This window comes from Eriocheir sinensis, chromosome 22 (assembly GCF_024679095.1).
Source record: "Eriocheir sinensis breed Jianghai 21 chromosome 22, ASM2467909v1, whole genome shotgun sequence".
In the NCBI taxonomy this organism is placed as follows: Eukaryota; Metazoa; Arthropoda; class Malacostraca; order Decapoda; family Varunidae; genus Eriocheir; species Eriocheir sinensis.
This window is the reverse complement of record NC_066530.1, coordinates 5686609-5708503: the sequence shown is the minus strand read 5'-3', so window position 1 is coordinate 5708503 and position 21895 is coordinate 5686609. Positions and strand designations below refer to the sequence as shown.

Sequence of the window (21895 nt, the reverse complement as noted above, 5' to 3'; positions counted from 1 at the left end):
CTCATGAGAGGTCAAAGCAAGTTGTTGAGACATTGGCATGTGCCAAAAAATTGGTCACATATCCAAAATTTTCCACCTTATTGCAATTTTTTCAACCCTCCCTGTTACCACTTCCACCAATGAGCGATCCTTTAGTGCCCTTAAATTGCTTAAAGCATACCTTAGGAACGCAATGAGTGAAAGTCGTTTAAATGGACTGGCCTTATTTTGTCTATTGTGACACAAATCTTGATCATGAAGTCCTTGGTGAATTTTGCACGTAAGGACAGATGCATAAATTTGAGGTAAACCAGTTTCAATGTATTGTTGTTAACAGCAACTGATCTAATTCATCTAGTTATTTTTTTTATTTTATATTCATAAAATACCCTGAGTCCTGACCCAGTTTCCATGTGTCTTGTAAAAATATGTATTACAGCAGCAGCCTGTATAAACGAAGATTATACATGTTATATGAATCTAACATTTTTTTTTCCTTGTCAGTAAATTACTTTTTTATCAGAACATGTAATTCTAAAGTAAGTAGTGTTGTTTCGAGAGTAAATTTTTGTAGTCCAAATTACAGAAATGAACAAGATTTTAAAAGTAATGTTCGCTCAAGTAACATAAAATTAGTACTTTTAAGATTATTTAAATCTCCCAGATTTATGTTGTACTTATATGCTACCAACAAACTTCTAAAATGTACAATGTGTGTATATGTATGTATAAAAAATAATAAATCTACCCTAGCGATCTAACCCGAATCCTCAAGCTGTATGGGATCCCTGCGCTTGCAATAATACTGGACGCAGAAAATTTATATATATATATATATATATATATATATATATATATATATATATATATATATATATATATATATATATATATATATTGGCCACCCCCCTTTTCAGTATTCTGGGTACGCCACTGCCTATACCTTTATAGTTGGAGTTAGTACCATTCAAGCATTCATGAAGAAAGCAACTTTATAAATCACCAAGGTTGTCCCCAAGCATCCGTTGGAATCTTTCTGTAGCCTTCCTTTTAGACCTTACAGATTGACCAGATTCCCATTTACTATTACTGTTGGCCTCTGCACCCCTATTTTCTGTGCCCCTTATAGAATGAATCACTGAAAGTTCTAACGGGTAGAGATTGCAAATAAAATTGTATTGAATAGACCTATTACTTTGCTACAGTTTGACAGTTCTTATATTGCAATCATAACCAGTAATTTATTCTAAAACCTTGCCCATCATCCAAAAGGGTCTATGTTTGTTAAGGGCCTTTATTAATACTATGTCTCTCACTTTAATTCTATTTTCCCAGCCACTCTGATATAGAGTTCTACTTTGTTTTCTAAGGCTCAGCAAATAGCTCTCATACCACAGCTTCTTAAATTTGTTGTGTTGTGTTGTGGGAGTGATAGACTGCACCCATGTGAAAATAATGGCACCAAAGGAAAATGAAGTAGTTTTTACCGTTTACCGTTGATGAGGTTTCAGGCCCCGGTCCGCCGCCGTAGCAGCCCTCCACAGGGCCGCTAACATTATAACAGTAATATTAGCACCTAAAGTTGTCCTCAATCCTCATATTTGTTAAGTCGTAGAATTTAGTGAATAAGTGAGTCTTCAGCGCTTTCTTGAAGATTGCCAGACTGTCACTGTTCTTAACGTCCCCGGGTAACTCATTATAGAGCCGTGGGGCACTCTTCTCAAATGCTCTGAAACCCAGTTTATGTGAACAGAAAAAAAAACTTACATAGCTTGAACATACAATTAGTGTTTGATGCCTTTGTTATTGATTAAAATGTGAAATATTTGAGTTAAGGAAAACGAAACATGGGAAAAGAACTTTTATTTGTAGCAGAAAGGTACACACATACAAATGAAAAAGATGACATTAAAATTGCATTAAAATGTAACTTAAAATATGATTTATAATTATTGTTGCTTTACAATCAAGTTACAAAACAAATTACTCCTGCCAGTTATTCGTATTGAGATAATGGTGGTAAGAAAGCTTGTTAGTGACGTCTGCCAGTGTGAGGGAGGAGGAACGAAAGGTCGAGGTGACCACATCACGTACAGTCGTGGGACACAAATGTTGACACAGTTTCCAAAAAGTTTCGGACGCCGCTAGCGAAAGACAGCAACTATCCAGCTGTGCTACATTCGAGTTATATGTGACGTATGTGTGTGTGTGTGTGTGTGTGTGTGCAAGGACCACAGTGTGGGTGTGGGTGTGAGAGATATATTATTGAAGGATTTTTCTTACGAAACTGAGAGCATCAACTGCACGACGATTATGTTTCTTTAAAAAATCTGTTATGAATGTTCTTGTTTCCACTAGTGCATGCTCTGTATAAGATTTTCTGCATTCCATAAGCTAGAAGCTTGCTTGGCTTTGGTCGTCAGTGTGCATTCTGGGGGAGAGAGAGAGAGAGAGAGAGAGAGAGAGAGAGAGAGAGAGAGAGAGAGAGAGAGAGAGAGAGAGAGAGAGAGAGAGAGAGAGAGAGAGAGAGAGAGAGAGATTAATTTCTCTTAAGAAAAAAAGTTACTGCAAAATAATAGCCTACTGCATAATAATAACTTGGTATTCGTAAATGCAAAGTAATAGCCTAGTTTCATAAATGCAAACGAATCGCTCAGTATTCTCAAATGCAAAATAATAGCTTTGTAATTCATTTCAATTCATAATAGCCTACTATAGTCTGTCAGAGCAAGAAGTCGGTTCAGGGTGGACCTGGTATCGTCGTTTACCTCTACCCATGCTGCCAAATCAGCCTTCGTACATGCGTCTCTCTCTTATTTCCCATCCATGTGCTATTTGAAAGCGATATTTTATATATTCTGTATATAGTAAAGGAAGCTACGTAGTACAATGAGTGTCGATGTTTAGGATTATAACAAGGATTTGTATAAATTCTATGACATGTGGCAGCGATTTTTTCCCATGTTGCCACGTTGTGGTGTTGGTAGTGGTGGTGGTGGTCGGTGTGTCCCCCTAGGTCCCTCCCCCGGGTCGAGAGGGAGAGAGAGAGAGAGATAAACAGGGAGGTTGTGGGTGGGTAGGCCGGGAGAGTGCGCTAATCTGATAACTGGCGGTCGAACTGGCAGCGCTGCACTCATAGGAATTCTGGAATCTGCCACACCTTGAACCGACTTCATGCTCCGAACAGACTATAGTTTCTTAAATGCGCCGGCTGGCATGGTCGATGACGTCATTGCATAACACTGTTAAGCGAGAGTTAAATGGTGGTATCATTATATATTTTTAAACCATATCAGAATTTTTGTGCACGTTATCAATGTTTTCTTTGTATTTTCTTAGCGAGGACGTTGCAGGAATGAATACAACATTTATTCAAATGCATAATAGTGGTGTAAACAACTTTAGCTGTCCCTGACTAAATTTGAACGAAGTGTAAAGAGACATTTTCGTCCGCGAATTTAAAAGTTGTTATCAGTGTGCACAACTGACAAATTCATATCTAATAAATTATGGAGTGTGTATTTGTAGTGACATATCTGAACATTAGCCTCTTTCCATGCGGTAGATATATTTTAAAGTCGGGGCCGCAGAGCGAAACTCAGTGGACAGTGTGCCCTCACTTGTGTCCCACGATTGTACATCATGACTTATGAGTGAAGTAAAACGAGGTTACTTGGTTTCTGTTTACAAAGTTCCAAGTGGAAAAACAACTTTATTGTGAATTCAGTGTGTATACTTTTCTGGAGTATTGTGTTTACTGAGTGAATTGGTGTCCAATCTGTTGCTATTTGTGTCTTGCTTGAAGATATTCATGATTGGATTCAAAGCTATGGTATTAATGTGCAATAGTCGTCATAACAAAATACATAGTAATTAATTATATATGTCAACCTATTTATTTTCATAAGATCATGGTATGACAACTGAAAAACAGCATTTTTATTTTGGCTCCATTACAAATTCAGTATATAATTACTCATATATTAAATAAAGTAGTGGAATCCAGTTTTCAGCATCTTTTATTATTATGCCAATATTATAAGCACTCGGCTTGCAAACACGCTTAGGTTTATGTTGTCAGTTTGGGTCGGACTTAGGTGTACACTTTACCAAGTGACCTACGATTACTCAATGCTAGCAAAGCTATGGTATTAACGTGCAATGGTCATCATACCAAAATACGTAGTAATTAATTTTATATGTCAACCTATTTATTTTCATGAGATCATGGTATGACCACTGAAAAACATAGCTTTTTAATCTTGGCTCCATTATAAATTCAGTATATAATTATTCATATATTCAATAAAGTAGTGGAATCCAGTTTTCAGCATCTTTTAATATTATGCCAATATTCTAAGCACTCAGCTTGCAAACACGCTTAGGTTTATGTTGTCAGCTTGGGTCAGACTTAGGTGAACACTTTACCAAGTGACCTAAGATTACTCAATGCTACCATATAGGTATACTGCATCTTTGATTGTGAGTGCATCAGAGAGCACTGGAGAACAGCATGAGTCTAATTAGGTGCTAATGAATATCCTGCCTGCATCACAGACTACATAAAATGCAAATATGATCGGTGCCTAAAGGTGTTATAAGCTAATGATGGTATAATATATATATATATATATATATATATATATATATATATATATATATATATATATATATATATATATATATATATATATATATATATATATATATATATATATATATATATATATATATATAACTATCTGCCCTAATGTCCCTCCCACTTTTGAAATCCAAATGACGCCCCTGATTGTAACAACGTATCTTGTAACACCCACGACTGGGTGCCGGTGCAAATCTCCTCATTTAACACAGAGAAATTAATCTAGGCTCTAGGGAACTCAGAAAAATCCAAGTTAGAGAGTGCTGGCTGTGGGGACTGAACCAGTGACCTTCGACATACAAAGCCATGTCTGTCAGTCGAGCCAATAAAGGTAAAGGTAAAGCTGGGGCATACGCTGTAGCAGCGCGTGGCCTCGGAGCTCATCTCCGTAACATTGGCCCTTGAGCCTGTGGTGGGAGGGAGCCCATTACCCTGGGACACAGGGCCAGTGTGACATCCGGGTTACCACAGTTTCCCCAGGTTTCCCCAGGTAGTCATTTATCGACCAGCCCGAGAGGGAGGATGATCAGCTGGGTGAGCTGCACGCCGACTGCCCGGGCCGGGATTCGAACCTGGGCCCGTGTAGAAGCCAGGCATGCTGACCACTAGACCACGGAGGGGTATTGGAGCCTAATCTCAAGTGAACCCACTCGCAATGGCACACAATTTTTTTTCTGGTAAATTTTGTGCTTTGAATGAATTTGCTAACCATTTCTGTCGAAAAACAGCAGAGATTATTTTTCACCCCTTACACCCTAACCTCCTCAGTATTAAAAAAAAAAAAGTGACAAAATCATAGCCTTGAGGCAGTAATATTCAGCACCAGCATCAAAAAATTATACTGCTGCCCTATGAAAGGCATCTCTTAACTCCGATGAAGTAGGTGGTGACTGTGGTGGAGCAGCTTCATTGTCATCCCTTGCAGTGGCAGGTGTCATTGGGCCACCAGATGATGAAGCAGTGGCTGGTGTCATAGGGCCAGCAGATGTTGAAGCAGTGGCTGTTGCCGGAGCAGCTGATGGTATCTTTTTCACAAGTAATGAACAATGTGCTGGGATGGTCTCTAGCAATACAGCAGCGGGGCTGAAAAAAGTGTCATATATTAATCATGATTAATGCATGTAACTTAACCCCTTAACTGCGGATTTCCTACAAGAAAACATCACCAAACTACAGAAATGGAACAAAAAGTGGCTGCTACAATTCAGTGAAGAAAATGTAGTCCTACACCTTGGGAAGGGATATCCAGCATACCAATACCACATGGTAAACACTCCACTATCCACCGCAGAGGTAGAGAAAGACCTGGGACTATTATGTTACCAGGCTACCAGTGAAAGCCATCTGTGGTGCCACACGTGTGGGACACTCAGGTGCTGGGGGAAATGCCATTGTTATGAAAGGGCAGGGGTAAACCAGTGTATGCTGTGAGGCCTTGGTGTGGAAGTTCCCTGTCTGAACTGTGCAGCTAATCCCCCATGCAGTGAGGGCCTTTTTTACTCCCTCAGGGGCTGTGCAGCTGAGAGAGTGGTGTACATGAGTGTGAATGTGTGAGTGAGTGTGTGCCTGTCTTGGCTACCACCCTTCATTGGGGGAAGATAGCCAAGGTATTTGGATAGATTGATAGTCATTGAAGTGAATATTTATTTTTCAATAGAAACCTACCTCTTGTTTGATTTACATTGTTTTTTTTATTTACGCGACCTCTTCAAAGACACAATACTCGCATAAATCGAGTTACCTGTACTGTATATTAAAACATAATTGATTGAAATAAAATGATTGAAAAAAATTAATCAACATCTATTTCTACTTGAAAATAGATACACGGTCCCTGAGTCGAGATTGCCCATCGAACATAGCATCCCTGTATGATTAGTTCCCTCAGTGTAGCTCGGCGAAAGTTACTGCCCGCACACCGTGCAGTGCGCAGTGAGTGAATCTATCAACCAACAATTTTGTTTACCATTTCAAAGTCACAGTTGCTCAGGATAAGAGCACTGTAATTCTTCAACCAACAGTGGAACACTTAGAACACAGAACAGGGCACAAAGCAACATAAGGTACAGGTAACTCTCGATTTACACGAGTATTGTGTCCTTGAAGAGGTCACGTAAATCAAAAACAATGTAAATCAAACAAGAGGTAGGTTTCTATCGAGAAATAAATATTCACTTCATTCAGTAGAGAGAGGGAGAGAAAGAATATCCTTATCACCGAGATATCCACTCAGGCGCTCAGTCTCAGCCTCACTCGTGTGAGGAAGAAATGAGGGACACCATGAGCGATTGGCTAGTATTGATACCGGTACCGAGCAGTCTGGTACTGGTACCGTACCGTATAGCTAGTACCGTTAGTACCGGTACCTGTCCACCCCTTGTTGAGTAGCGTGGCAGCGTGAGTACTGTATTGTTGTTCAAGTGGCGCGCGGGAAGAACTGAGCTCAGCTGTGTGGCCGCGGCGCCGTGTGAGTCCAGTTGCGTGAGACATCTGGTGGCCACTCCATAAAATATCGCGTATAAGTGAAAAAACGTGTAAATTAAACATTCATTTGGATTTTAGACACTGCATTATTTAAAAAACGCGTAAACCAAACTCGTGTAAATCGAGAGTTACCTGTACTGTAATCATAATTTTAAGTAAGGTGGCCAAATGTAATACTGCATACACTTAAGTTCAGGGAAATATCTTTTTTTTCTATATATATCTTGCCAAATTATAGGTGCATCTTATACGCCGGTGCGTCTTATATGGCGGGAAATACTGTATAGACGGTCCAAAATTCAGTCAGTCATTTTTGTATGTCAGAAATATAACAACACTTCCAGATTGCAATAGAATCTATGTATAGATGATAGTTAAAACATCTCTTATGCGATGTAACTACATTTATGTTGCGGTCCTAAGGTCGGCAGTAACTATAAATGGACAATTCATTTTGAAGGGAGCTACTCTTCAAATACTGCTGCTGCCTAAATATGAGGAAATTTTGTTAATGATGCCCTTTTTTTTACCTCTAAGGAGCTGTAAGAAGTACAGTATGTGTGGTCACATGCGAGCATTGTTCCGAGAACTCCTACTTCCACTGAGATGTGCCAGCTGATCATCATCTTACCATCATTGTCATCTAAAGTGTTTACAAGAACCTGCTTTATTTTTCATGTTTATACTACTTCTGGGTCAGAGCTGGGCACTTCCGATCATCAGTCCGATCGTCCGATCTTCCGATTTGATCAGAACAGCAATTGGCGATCAGAATGCAAAGTTTCAATCATCTTTGTAAAAGGTAATCGGACTGTGGAGATCGGAACTTCACAAACTAATTTCCGATCACCGATCACAGAAAAGAAAGTGGTCAACGTTGTCATGGCAACAAGTGACTGCGGACTTCTTAGAATTATTTTTATACACGTTGCTAAATAGTTACTTCAATAAGCGTCTTTATTTATAAAATTAAGCGATAATTATTGATCGTTAATTTATTTAATCCCGGTAAGGTATCTTGAACAAGACGCGCTGGCGCAAAGTCTCTTTATTTGCTTGAGGGGACTTGTTACACGACGCCACGACAGTGTGGTGTGGGCTGCAGTAGTGGGCTTCCGCTCACTCCAGTAACCGAGTGGCCTGCCCCAGTTGTCAGTTATGCATTTTCTGCTGCTGCGTTACCACCCTCTAATGGCGGCAGTGTCAGTTCATTTTCGGGAAACCAACAAGACCTAAGCTAAAATGGAGGGGCTTTGCCTCGCCTCGACCCCCCCCACCTTCTTAACCGGGGGGAGGGCTTTGCCTTCCCTCGACCCCCCTCCACCCACCTGTCGGACTCTCCTGGCAACAAGAGGAAGGGGAGGAAGGAGGTCTCGCGAGACAGCGCAACATGCCGCCCAGACCACGGCACCAAACTAACGCCCCATACCCCTCCCATCCAAGAACTTATCTAACCTCTTCTTGAATGTATCTATCGTGTTGACGTTCACCACATGACTTCTACGTCTGTTCCACTCATCCACCACTCTGTTGGTAAACCAATTCTTGCCTATGTCTTTGCTGAACCTGAACTTATCCAACTTAAACCCATTGCTACGTGTCCTATCCGGTGTGGTGTCATCTGCCATCCACGTATCCTAAGACATCCCATCCAATCTGCGCATGCACAGAATTTGTTTACAAACAAAGAGTGGATGAATTGCGACATGATAATGTGTCTTTGTTGACTGCCTATCGCGATATGTCCCACCTGAGTTTTTTTTTTTTATCTTTTTAGAAGTAAATGTTGACATATGTTTTGAATTTGAAAATTGCTTGAAATATGAGTTTCTTCCTGCACCCTTTGAATGTCAGTAAATGACGTAAAAATTTTTTTTTTTTTTTTTTACGTCTTGGCCTATTGCGCCGGTAGGCTTCTTCCCAGTGGATCCTGATGGTCGGTCCAAGACTTCTTCCCGGTGGGGCCTGATGGTCGGCCCAGCCCGTTCTGGCGCGGGCGAGTGTTTATAGTGGCGCCATCTTGCATTGGCTCATGCTGCCCTCCTGGAGCTCATCTTTAATCCTAGAATCTAGAGTCCAGGTTGATAGGTGGTCTTCTGGACAGCATGTGGGTAGTTTTAACCCGTACAGTGTTGCTTTATAGGAGTGAAACAGGTCATGTGGGGTTGGATTTTGGCCAAATAATATTATTGTCTTATAAAATTGAAAAAAAATAGCTGATTTGAACGATATAAATGCAATATATGTGTGTTCCCTGTAAGCTGTCGTTTTCTGTGAGTCCTTTCACACGTGGCACCAATACTCCAGTGGTGGTGCGTAAGACGAAACATGTAGAACAGTACTATGTAACTTCCGCTTCTTATTTATTATTTCCGACACACTGTGAATGCTTCTTCCATGACTATATATTGTTTAGTTTGAGTTTCTTGTAAAATATATCTGAGGATTGTTTGTCTAGCCTTTCTATAGTCATATCATAGTACCAAATTTATCACGCTCGTACAGACTATATTTTCTCTATGTGTATATAAGCAGCACAATATTATCCCTTCATTGCACAAGCATAACATGTTTTGTAACACCAACAACAAAAAAATTACACACAGCTGCCCAAATAACCCATTATACGAATTTTATGTTTTTTATGTTGGTACTCCTGCATACCACAGCCCTCGGCCAGCTGATCACATACCCCAAACATTTTCCCATTTACTTTGCATTGGCTGCCGACCAATTTGGTATTGCTCTGCTACTGCACAATTTACATAACATCCCAATTTTACAAGTATATATAAGAGGTAATTGTGTATTACCTCTGGACTGTAGCATATCCCATGAAAATCTGTATGGCTGGGAAACTGATGACTCAGGTTCCGAGCCAGGAATGAATACAAAGGAGAAACAGACAGCAACAACCCTGTTGGGCCCACCGAGGCTGCCTGTATAGCTAACACTGCACTGCACAGGACAACACGTGCTAACAGCAAGGGTGTAGCAGCGTGTCTGGCTATCATGACTCATTGCTGGGCCAACCCGCCAACCCGGCGCCTCACGCCCCAGGGCTGCCAACACAACCGACGATGACTGTACGCATGAACACAAAATATATTGAAATTGCTATTCAAGTTGGAATGATATAAAAATAGCTGATCTACTGAACAGTATTTTGAGTATATTGATAAGTAATTATGACACCACTGACATATTTTTATAAATATACCTATTTTTTCAATAAATCATTCGTGGTCATGGATACATTCTATGTAATAGACCACAGCAATACAATAAAAATGAGAGTGAGCTTTCAAAATCATATTTAGGCATAGAAAAGACATCTTGAACCATTTCTACAGGTTTAGGTGCCATGAAGTAAAAGAAAACAATGATCGTATATATACGTACTAAACACTTTCCCTCCCGAACGTATATATACGTACTAAACACTTTACGGGTTAAGCCACTCGGCGGCAGCTGAAAAATCCCAGCTTGGTGGCACTGGGCAGGGATTGAACTCGCGTCCTCCTGAACGCGGGGCCATCTCGCTAAATGAGATAACCTGCTCCCCTTGAATGTCGGTAAATGTGATAAATGAGATAACCTGCACCCCTTCTATGTCGGTATATGTGATAAATGAGATAACCTACACCCCTTGTATGTCGGTAAATGTGATAATTGAGATAACTTGCACCCCTTCTATGTTGGTATATGTGATAAATGAGATAGCCTACACCCCTTGTATGTTGGTAAATATGATAAATGAGATAACCTACACCCCTTGTATGTCGATAAATGTGATAAATGAGATAACCTACACCCTTTGCATCTCGGTAAATGTGATAAATGAGATAAACTGCACCTCTTGTATGTCAGTATATGTGATAAATGAGATAACCTACACCCCTTGTATGTCGGTATATGTGATAAATGAGATAACCTACACCCCTTGTATGTCGGTAAATGTGATAAATGAGATAACCTACATCCCTTGTATGTCGGTATATGTGATAAATGAGATAACCTACACCCCTTGTATGTCAGTAAATGTGATAAATGAGGTACCCTACACCCCTTGTATGTCGGTAAATGTGATAAATGAGGTACCCTACACCCCTTGTATGTCGGTAAATGTGATAAATGAGGTACCCTACACCCTTGTATGTCAGTAAATGTGATAAATGAGGTACCCTACACCCCTTGTATGTCAGTAAATGTGATAAATGAGGTACCCTACACCCCTTGTATGTCAGTAAATGTGATAAATGAGGTACCCTACACCCCTTGTATGTCAGTAAATGTGATAAATGAGGTACCCTACACCCCTTGTATGTCGGTAAATGTGATAAATGAGGTACCCTACACCCCTTGTATGTCAGTAAATGTGATAAATGAGGTACCCTACACCCCTTGTATGTCAGTAAATGTGATAAATGAGGTACCCTACAACCCTTGTATGTCGGTAAATGTGATAAATGAGGTACCCTACACCCCTTGTATGTTGGTAAATGTGATAAATGAGGTACCCTACACCCCTTGTATGTTGGTAAATGTGATAAATGAGGTACCCTACACCCCTTGTATGTTGGTAAATGTGATAAATGAGGTACCCTACACCCCTTGTATGTCGGTAAATGTGATAAATGAGGTACCCTACACCCCTTTTAAGTCGGTAAATGTGATAAATGAGGTACCCTACACCCCTTGTATGTCGGTAAATGTGATAAATGAGGTAACTTTTTTTTGTTTACATCTCAGCCTATAGCACCGGTAGGCTTTCTTCAGGGGCCTGGTGGTCGGCCCAAGCCCGTCATGGCGCAGGCAATTTTTATAGTGGCGCTAGTTATGCTTGGCTTGTGCTGCCCCCTGGAACTCATTTTTGATTCGTTTGTACGGTTTCTTTTAGAATCCGGGATGATAGGTGGTCTTCTGAACAGCCTGTGGGTAGTCTTAAGCCACTCGGCGGTGCCTAAAAAATCCCAGGTGGTAGTTTTGGGATTTCGAATCGACATTGTCCATGACGTGATGAATGCTGGCCCCGCACGCTAATCACTCAGCCACTGCCTACTCATGTATGTCAGTAAATGTGAAAAATGAGATAACCTAACCCCCCCCCCCCCCCCTTTTTTTTTACAACAAAGGAGGCAGTTCAAGGGCACAAAAAAAAAATAATAATAAAAAAAGCCCGATAATCGCTGTTCCTAAAAAAAGAATCAGAAGAGGTGGCCAAAAGCAAGGTCAGATTCGGCAGGAGAGGTGTCCTGATACCCTCCTCTTGAAAGAGTTCAAGTCATAGGCAGGAGGAAATACAGATGAAGGAAGATTGTTCCAGAGTTTACCAGCGTGAGGGATGAAAGAGTGAAGATGTTAACTCTTGCATAAGGGGTTTGGACAATATAGGGATGAGCATGAGTAGAAAGTCGTGTGCAGCGGGGCCGCAGGAGGGGGGGAGGCATGCAGTTAGCAAGTTCAGAAGAGCAGTCAGCGTGGAAATATCAATAGAAGATAGAAAGAAAGTATGTCGGTAAATGTGATAAATGAGGTAACCTGAAACCTTGTTTGTCAGTAAATGTGATAAATGAGATAACCTGCACCCCTTGTATGTCGGTAAATGTGATAAATGAGATAACCTGCACCCCTTGTATGTCGGTAAATGTGATAAATGAGATAACCTGCACCCCTTGTATGTCGGTAAATGTGATAAATGAGATAACCTGCAGCCCTTGTTTGTCAGTAAATGTGATAAATGAGATAACCTACACTACTTGTATGTCAGTAAATGTGATAAATGAGATAACCTATACCCCTTGTATGTCAGTATATGTGATAAATGAAATAACATACACTCTCTTCTGATTGATGGTCATGTTTCTCGGATTCTCTCCACTTAATGGTAGGCTATCTGAATTATGGGTCCATGTCATTCTTGAAATTGGCCATTTTCCCATAAAAGTTGCCATGCTGTCTTTCCGCCATCTTGCCTTGATAAACTACGATATCAACACTGTGTTTGCAAACATCGGGTTCCGCACATGTGCAAATCAGGATGGGATGTCTTAGGATACGTGGATGGCAGATGACACAACACCGGCTCACTTAAAATCAAAACCTTATTGCTTATGTTCTTCTTGTAACTAATTTATTTAAGGACCAATATCTTTTATTCAGAAAGCCATTTAATCAGCAAGGATAGGAGATTAATGATCACTATCACTCATTTTTTTTAAAGAATAGTAAAAAAAATTCCTAGATATCGATAATAAAATATTAAAAAGTTGAAAAATATTTGTCAAAAATCTAAATCAACTTCAAACAAAAGTTGAAACAGCGAACATAATTCCTTTTTCATACTTTCATAAAATGAATAAAAAGAGTAGACTTAAGGTGGTAGTTCGGGTTTTCAAAGAAATATTTGTCAAAAATAAACTATTGGAAATATAGAGTTCAAACTTTACAGCTAACTTGCACTTTTGGGTATCTTTGTTCTCCCTGGATTAGAATGCTGTCGGTATGTCATGTCATACTCATGTCAGGCAAAATAACTGTTCTACATTAAATATTTTTCATCTTAGGTGTACGAAAATATAGGTGGTAATGGTTTAATGGTTGCCTAAACAAGTTACGGTGTCAGTTTTTAAAAATTATAATTTATCTATTTAAAAAAAAAAAAATTTAAACTATATCTGAACTCAGTATGATTCCGTATCCACGTTTTACGTGATAAATTTATTTTTCCTTATTTTACATTAAGAAATGTTTCAAATTAAAGACCGTAACTTTCAAGAGCATAAAATTATCCATGTATACACACAGTTTCATGGAAATATCATCTGATTTGGAATGTACAAAAATTTTTGAAGCTGAATATTCATGTTTTGAGATTTTGGCCATCAAACACTTTGGTTGGTAATAACTCATTTTTATTCTCTCTGAATGAGCTTTTTCCAGTATATAGTGATGTTTACACAATAAACAAAAAGAAAAACCTTCTTCATAGAAATATAGAAAAATAAATATATCCATTGTCCAATCCAAAAAAAAAAAAAAACTACACGATTTGTGTCGCACATGTCAGCTACAGGTCACCTCCTCCTGCCTCATAGGTGATGCCTTCTTGTCTTTTCTTGCTCTTTTCTTCTTCTTCTGCCTTTTCTGCCTTCTTTTTTCCTTCTTAGCTTCATACACTTCATAGCCAGCGCCGCACGACACTTGCACGTCGCTATGTCAGCAAGCACTGGCCTTGAGGAGTGAATGTGTCTCAACCCCTCCCCTGTCAACGTGATATAAGTAGGATAACTTGTAAAAGTTTCACTGTTCAGTTATCACCCTTCTGGAGCGAGTAAATAAGAGCTAAAACGCCTCACCCTCTGACATCCAGGGCATATGTCCTCCTCGTATACTGCTGATGTTGCCACCCCAAGATTTTTTTCTACCATTTTCATTACTCATAACATGTTTTTAAGAGTTTATAGAACAACTTTAAATGGTTTTTGAAAAAAAAAATTTGTCACTCCTGAACCTGAACCCTGGCCTTAAATAATTGCCTAAAATAAGAAGTTAAGATAACATGTTTTCTTTACCATGTCCTATATACTGAAAGAAAGAGGAAAAATAAAGATATTTATAAGCAAACAATGAAGTTATTACTTATTTGAAATTATCACTTAAGGAACGCCTAAAATAGGTGTTTCTTGTAATTATTATTTTAAAAAATAATAGTATTTTTTATAAGTTTTAATGATCAGATGATCGGAATGGTGATCAGAATAGCAGTACTTAAAAAACGATCGGATGATCGGAATCGGATCAGTTGCCCAAACTGATCGGATGATCGGGGATCGGAACAGCAAAAAAGTGATCGGGGCCCACCACTGCTCTGGGTCTACTCTCCTGACATGGATTTGCCTTCCAAAACTACTGTTACACACCTTTACACATTACTGGTAAGAAAACATGTCATGTCTCTGCCTTCTGACTGTGTGAGTATATTTTTCATTTCCATGGTTCACTCACAATAATCTGAACTACTGGACCGTCACTCTGCTGCCATTCAAATCATTGGACTTTTACTGTAGACTGAAATCATACTTATTCACACCTACACTTTATTTGATCATCATGGCAGATCTTGTTTTTGTTACTTCAAAATACAGGGGGGTCGCCTGATATGCGAACTTGGGATATGCGAACCACCTCATTATGCGACCTCCTTCCTCCCTCCCTCCCCCCCTTGGGGGGTGGAGCACGTGGGAGCGGTGACTTGACTCGGTAGTAAGAGAAAAGTTTTTTTTTCATTCATTTCATGTTCCCGACTTCGCTAACATCCATTTCCTACCAAATAATGAACTTGCTGTTACTCACTTCCCGAAGGAAGGGAAATAAACAATGGCGCAATCTGGCAACTCTACTCTGTGAGACGGCTCCACGTGTTCTCTTCATCAGTACGTCTAAAGCAGCCATTGCTCTCACAAGCTGTGTCTGTGCTGTGTGCAAGCTAGCCTGTGGGCTATTGTTGTTGCTGTTGTTGTTATTATGGTGCCTCCAAAGAACTCGAAAAAGCAGTTTATTACATTGGAAACTAAGTTAAAAGTGATAGACATGGATTATGTGTACATTGGTGATGTGTATCTCCACTTAGTTATATGATACGAAAAAGATATACTAGGTTAAAGAGTTTGGGAAAATGTGGCTGACCGCCCATATACCATTATTTACATGCTTTTTAAGGTTCCTAATATGCGAATTTGCGATATGCGAGGCTTTGAACCGCCCATATTCTTGCATATTAGACGACCCCCCTGTACAACCAACAGCTGATTGTCTCTGATGCAAGTCATAACCCTGGAGTGACCAAGAGCAAGATCAAGGCACTTTTTGGTATAGGTTAACCAATGCAGTGAATCATTTTTCATTATGAAGCATGTATGCAAAGAAATAATTCAAGGTTATGCTAATGTTGAGCAAATAACAACTTAAGATAGTTTTGTGACTACAGGTACATCTTATACACCAAAATATGTTGTACACACCTACTCTCTGTCCTGCTGTATCTTTTTATAAATATTTAGGCATGCAAAGCAAATCATACTCACTGTGTTGTGTCTGCTATCCTTGTGTTTCCTCTGCTGCCAACACCCAGGAGTCATGTCTTGCGGGGAAAAAGACACCCTGGCATAACTAGACATCTTGGATGCCACCCAAATAAAATGGCATGACTACAAGGTTCACCCAAGACATCTTGCTCTGTCTTGAATGCAAAGATGCATCTCAGCACCCTCCACACAGCAGCACTAGAGCACAACACAACACCTCAGAAATGAATCTTCATGTGTGCGAAGATATCCCGCTTCATCTTGAAGTTCTTTCCGCAAACATCACACTTGAACTCTCTCAGGCCAGTGTGTCTGTAGATGTGATTGTTCAATACAACCTTTGAACCAAATCTCTTGCCACACTCTGAGCACTCATGATTTCTTTCACCAGTGTGTGTTACAATGTGTATGTCAAGGTCACTTTTCCGGGTGAATCTCTTACCACATTCTAGACATTCATGATTTTTTTCACCGGTGTGTGTAAAGATATGTCTGTTGAGGGCACCCTTCTGGGTGAATCTCTTTCCACATTCTAAACATTCATGTTTTCTTTCACCAGTGTGTGATAGGATGTGTAAGTTAAGGGTACTCTTATGGGCAAATCTCTTCCCACATTGAAGACATTCATGATTTCTTTCACCAGTGTGAGTAAGGGAATGTGATTTAAGGTGACACTTCAGAATAAATCTCTTTCCACATTCTAGACATTCATGATTTCTTTCACCAGCATGTCTAAGAGTGTGTTTGTTGAGGTCATTCTTCAAGGTGAATCTCTTTCCACAGTCTAGACATTCATGACTTTCACTAGCATGTGTCAGGGTGTGTCTGTTAAGATGACTCTTCAGGGTAAACCTCTTTCCACATAAATGGCACACATGATTCTTTTCCCCAGCATGTGTCAGTGTGTGCTTGTTGAGGGCACTCTTATGGGTGAATATCTTTCCACAGTTTAAACATTCATGATTTTCACCAGTGTGTGTGTCAATGTGTTTGTTAAGGTCAAATTTCCGGGTGAATCTCTTTCCACATTCTACACATTCATGATTTTTTTCACCAGAGTGTGTAAAGATGTGTCTGTTGAGGGCACCCTTATGGGCAAACCTCTTTCCACATTCTAGACATTCATGTTTTCTTTCACCGTTGTGTAATAGGATGTGTGCGTTAAGGGTACTCTTATGGGCAAATCTCTTTCCACATTCAAGACATTCATGATTTCTTTCACCAGTGTGTGTAAGGGCGTGTTTGTTGAGGTCACTCTTCTGGGTGAAGCTCTTTCCACATTCTAGACATTGATGTATGCTTTTATCAGTATGCATAAAGATATGTCTATTGAGGTGAGACTCACTGGCAAACCTTTTCTTACATAACTTACATTCGTGTTTTCTTTCACCAATGTGTGTGAGGGTGTGCTCATCAAGGTGACTCTTCTGGATGAATCTCTTTTCACAAACGTGGCACACATATTTTCTTTCACCAGTGTGCGTACGCATGTGTCTGTTGAGGGTACTCTTCTGGGTGAATCTCTTCCCACATTCTAGACATGCATGATTTTTTTCCCCAGTGTGTAGTAGGATGTGTTTGTTGAGGTCAGAGTCCCTGGTGAAGCTTTTCCTACATATTAGACATTCATAATTTTTTTCACCAGTGTGTGTAAGGGTGTGTTTGTTGAGGATACTCTTCTGGGTAAATCTCTTTCCACATTCTAGACATTCATGATTTCTTTCACCAGTGTGTGTTAGGGTGTGAGCATTGAGATTACTCTTCCGGGCAAAACTTTTCCCACATTCTAAACATTCATAATTTCTTTCCCCAGTGTGTGTAGATGTGTGTTTTTTTAGGTTACTCTTCAGGGCAAATCTCTTTCCACAATCTGGACATTCATGATTCTTTTCCCCAGTGTGTGTAATGCTGTGCTCCTTGAGGTGACTCCTCTGGGTAAATCCCTTTCCACATTCTGGACATACATGATTCTTTTCCCCAGTGTGTGTAAGGCTATGATCATTGAGGTGATTACTCTGGGTGAATCTCTTTCCACATTCTAGACATTCATATTTTTTTTCATCATTGTGTGTATGAGTGTGTTTGTTGAGGTGACTCTTTGTCTTGAACCTTTTTCCAGGCTCATGGCATTCATTACTTCTTTCACCACTGTGTGTGGGTATGTTTGTTGAGGTTATCCTTCTCAAAGAATCTTTTTCAACACTCTTTGCACTCATGATTTCTTTCACCAGTGTGAGCAAGGCTGTTTAGTGAACTTGCTCTCAGTTTTAAATCTCACACTCCTGACTCTGTCTTTTTCTTTCCTTTGTGGAAGGAGGTGCCAGCAGAAAGGTGGTGGTGGTGGTGCTTCTGACCACCCCTGATCCCCACACCAGTTGCAGTCTGTTCCTGCTGGTCCTGGACACTGGCTGCTGCCTAGCCTTGCAGTCTCCACTGCTACACTGCTCCTGACGTGAGAAGTTGGCTGGTCTTGCAGGAACCTCAGGAAAACAAGGTGAGCAATGAACTAGGGAGTTCTGAGCACACTACTAGCCTCAGACCCCACTTCAGCATCAGTAGTGGCATTCAGCACACACAGTCCTGTGTTGTCTCTGTGCTGTGTTCCTCCCAGCATGGCCGACATCCCTTCCTGACATGAAAGAAATGGTGTTAATCCATGCAGTATTCAATACATACATATACTTGCCTAATAGAGTAGTGTTTAGAACATACTTATACATTTGCACTTAAAAACAAATAGAGTAGTGGTATTTGTTTCTATCTATAATCCTGGAGTAATAAAAAGCATTTTGGGAACTCATGCATACAGGTGCCCTGTGCATTATTCATCCAGATCCAGATTCAGTAATAACCTGCATTACCTCATTTCAACATACCTTACGCCAAATATGACTTTAAGCTTAAGTCCTAGAGTACCATATTTGACGGCTTAAAAGACACACTTTTTTCCAAAACATTGTCCCAGAAAATCAGCCTGCGTCTTATAAGGTCAACGTTCAGCTTTGGATTACTAGCTAGTGAAGTTTTAGTGCTGCAGTGGCACTTAAATAAAACCGCAAACCTCTCTGCAAATGTAAACAAGGTAGCGATCACTTCTACACCAACATCAGCAACTCTATTCTAAAGTAACAATGTATAACAGTAGTACTTACCACTGCTTTATATAAAATAACACCAGTCAGGAAGAAAATTAAGTGACGCCGCTTAACCATGCTTGTGCCTAAACAAACTAGCAGACGGTTGTACACCAAACGTGACAACACGAGCTAAACGCACCTTCTTTTGTTTTAAGAGTGTACAAAATATTCAAACTAAAAATATGATGTAGAGCACAAATTAAATTAATTTTCACACTTCCTGATATTCTAAAGAAGTCCTAAAATATTACAATAACTAGAATTACGATATAGAATAATAATAAGATAAAATATGATGTACAAACTTTATACCCGTTACCCCTCTGAAAAAAGTTGCTGTTTACACCATGTTTGCGTACATCTCGAGTCTCTGAGAAGGACCACCTCTGGTAGGTCCCAGCAAATATTAAGAATTTCAAATGTAAAATATTGAAATTTAATAAGGATCTGAATACATACGAAACTTGAAAATGACCTGATAGTTGGGAGGGCTACGAATGTCAGGAGAAAAATCTTCACCTGGCACTTGTAGTTTAAACCTGTTTATTTTCTTTTTTAAATGCCTACCCAAATTAGGGGGTGCGACTTTTTTTTTTTTTTTACAACAAAGGAGGCAGCTCAAGGGCACACAAAAAAAGAAAACAATAATAAAAAAAAAAAGCCCGCTACTCGCTGCTCCCAAAAAAGAATCAAAAGAGGTGGCCGAAAGAAAGGTCATTTTCGGGAGGAGAGGTGTCCTGATACCCTCCTTTTGAAAGAGTTCAAGTTGGAGGCAGGAGGAAATACAGATGAAGGAAGATTGTTCCAGAGTTTACCAGCGTGAGGGATGAAAGAGTGAAGATGCTGGTTAACTCTTGCATAAGGGGTTTGGACAGTATAGGGATGAGCATGAGTAGAAAGTCGTGGTGCAGCCAGCGGAGGGGGAAGGCATGCAGTTAGCAAGTTCAGAAGAGCAGTCAGCGTAGAAATATCGATAGAAGATAGAAAGAGAGGCAACATCGCGGCGGAATTTAAGAGGTAGAAGACTATCAGTAGGAGGAGGAGAGCTGATGAGACGAAGAGCCTTAGACTCCACTCTGTCCAGAAGAGCTGTGTGAGTGGAGCCTCCTCACACGTGAGATGCATACTCAATACGAGGGCGGACAAGGCCCCTGTATATGGATAGCAACTGCTCGGGGGAGAAGTACTGGCGGAGACGATACAGAACGCCCAACCTCAAGGAAGCTGATTTAGCGAGAGAGGAGATATAAAGTTTCCAGTTGAGATTTTGAGTTAAGGATAGACCGAGGATGTTGAAGACGGTGACAGCTGAGTGTTGTCGAAGAATAAGGGATAGGTGTTTGGAAGATTGTCTCGAGTTGATAGGTGGAGAAATTGAGTTTTTGAGGCAATGAAGGACACAAGGTTCCTTCTGCCCCAATCGGAAATGATAGCAAGGTCTGAGGTTAAGCGTTCTGCAGCCTCCAGTCTGGAGTCATGTACTTCCTGTTGAGAGGGTCATCTATTCAAAGAAGTTGAATAATGCAGAGTGGAGTTGTCGGTGTACGAGTGGACAGGACAGTTTGTTATGGAAAGAAGAGCCTTGATGAATAACAGGAAGAGAGTGGGTGATAGGACAGAGCCCTGTGGAACGCCACTGTTGATAGGTTTAGGTGAAGAGCAGTGACCGTCTACCACCGCAGAGATGGAACGGCCGGAAAGGAAACTGGAGATAAAGGAACAGAGAGAGGGATAGAATCCGAAAGAGGGCAGTTTAGAAAGCAAAGACTGGTGCCAGACTCTATTGAAGGCTTTCGATATGTCTAGCGCAAGAGAAAGTTTCACCGAAACGGCTGAGAGGATGACCAAGAGTCAGTTAAGAGAGCAAGAAGATCGCCATTAGAACGCCCCTTGCAGAATCCATACTGGCGATCAGATAGAAGGTTAGAGGTGGAAAGGTGCTTTTGAATCTTCCGGTTAAGGATTGATTCAAAAGCTTTAGATAGACAGGAAAGTAAAGCTATAGGGCGGTAGTTTGAGGGATTGGAACGGTCACCCTTCTTAGGCACAGGCTGTACAAAGGCATACTTCCAGCAGGAAGGAAAGATAGATGTTGATAGGCAGAGACGAAAGAGTTTGACCAGGCAGGGTGTCAGCACAGAAGCACAGTTTTTAAAGACAATAGGAGGCACTCCATCAAGTCCATAAGCCTTCTGAGAGTTGAGGCCAGAGAGGGCACAGAAAACATCATTTGGAAGAATCTTAATAACAGGCATAAAGGAGTCAGAGGGGGGATGAGTAGGAGGAATATGCCCAGAATCATCCAGAGTGGAGTTCTTACAGAAAGTTTGAGCGAAGAGTTCAGCTTTAGAGACAGATGAGACGGCAGTGCTGCCATCAGGGTTAAGGAGAGGAGGATAAGAGGAAGAAGTGAAATTGGAGGAGATATTTTTGCCTAGATGCCAGAAGTCACGGGAAGAATTAGAAGAAGCAAGGTGTTGACATTTTCTATTAATGAAAGAAGTTTTGGTAAGTCGGAGAATAGATTTGGCACGATTTCGGGCTGAAATGTAAAGATCAAAGTTAGC

At 40.3% G+C, this 21895-nt stretch overlaps 2 protein-coding genes across 30 annotated transcripts in view; one reads left to right on the top strand and one right to left on the bottom strand.

Annotated features, from left to right (window-relative positions):
• Nucleotides 1–1827: 1827 nt before the first annotated feature.
• Nucleotides 1828–21895, bottom strand: part of LOC127001964 (zinc finger protein 91-like) — a 32031-nt gene continuing 11963 nt past the window's right edge. The window contains exons 2-3 of the mRNA XM_050867237.1: nucleotides 16192–18820; nucleotides 1828–5704 (exon numbers count right to left, since the gene is read on the bottom strand). Coding sequence (XP_050723194.1) covers nucleotides 16410–18407 — 1998 coding nt within the window. The 5' untranslated portion in view covers nucleotides 18408–18820 and the 3' untranslated portion in view covers nucleotides 1828–5704; nucleotides 16192–16409. The remainder of the gene's footprint in view (nucleotides 5705–16191; nucleotides 18821–21895) is intronic.
• Nucleotides 10539–16183, top strand: LOC127001965 (uncharacterized). Of its 29 annotated transcripts, none has more exons than XM_050867261.1 (5): nucleotides 10539–11244; nucleotides 11370–11411; nucleotides 11454–11537; nucleotides 11580–11747; nucleotides 11790–16183. In XM_050867261.1, exons 1-5 carry the CDS (start codon nucleotides 10675–10677, stop codon nucleotides 11862–11864), a joined length of 939 nt encoding a protein of 312 aa, XP_050723218.1. In that variant the 5' UTR covers nucleotides 10539–10674; the 3' UTR covers nucleotides 11865–16183. The 29 variants fall into 29 exon arrangements, 24 of the variants coding, with proteins under 24 accessions (XP_050723218.1, XP_050723217.1, XP_050723208.1 ...); XM_050867260.1 differs by having other exon boundaries at nucleotides 11286–11411; nucleotides 11496–11537; nucleotides 11622–11747; XM_050867251.1 differs by having other exon boundaries at nucleotides 11286–11411; nucleotides 11496–11537.

Excerpts from the sequence above, each read along its gene's own strand:
- LOC127001965 (XM_050867238.1), top strand. The coding sequence starts at position 10,675 with ATGTCGGTAAATGTGATAAATGAGATAACCTGCACCCCTTCTATGTCG. Across the intron at positions 11,245-11,285 it reads CGGTAAATGTGATAAATGAG|GTACCCTACACCCCTTGTAT; the intron begins GTACCCTACACC and ends GTGATAAATGAG. Across the intron at positions 11,748-11,789 it reads CGGTAAATGTGATAAATGAG|GTACCCTACACCCCTTGTAT; the intron begins GTACCCTACACC and ends GTGATAAATGAG.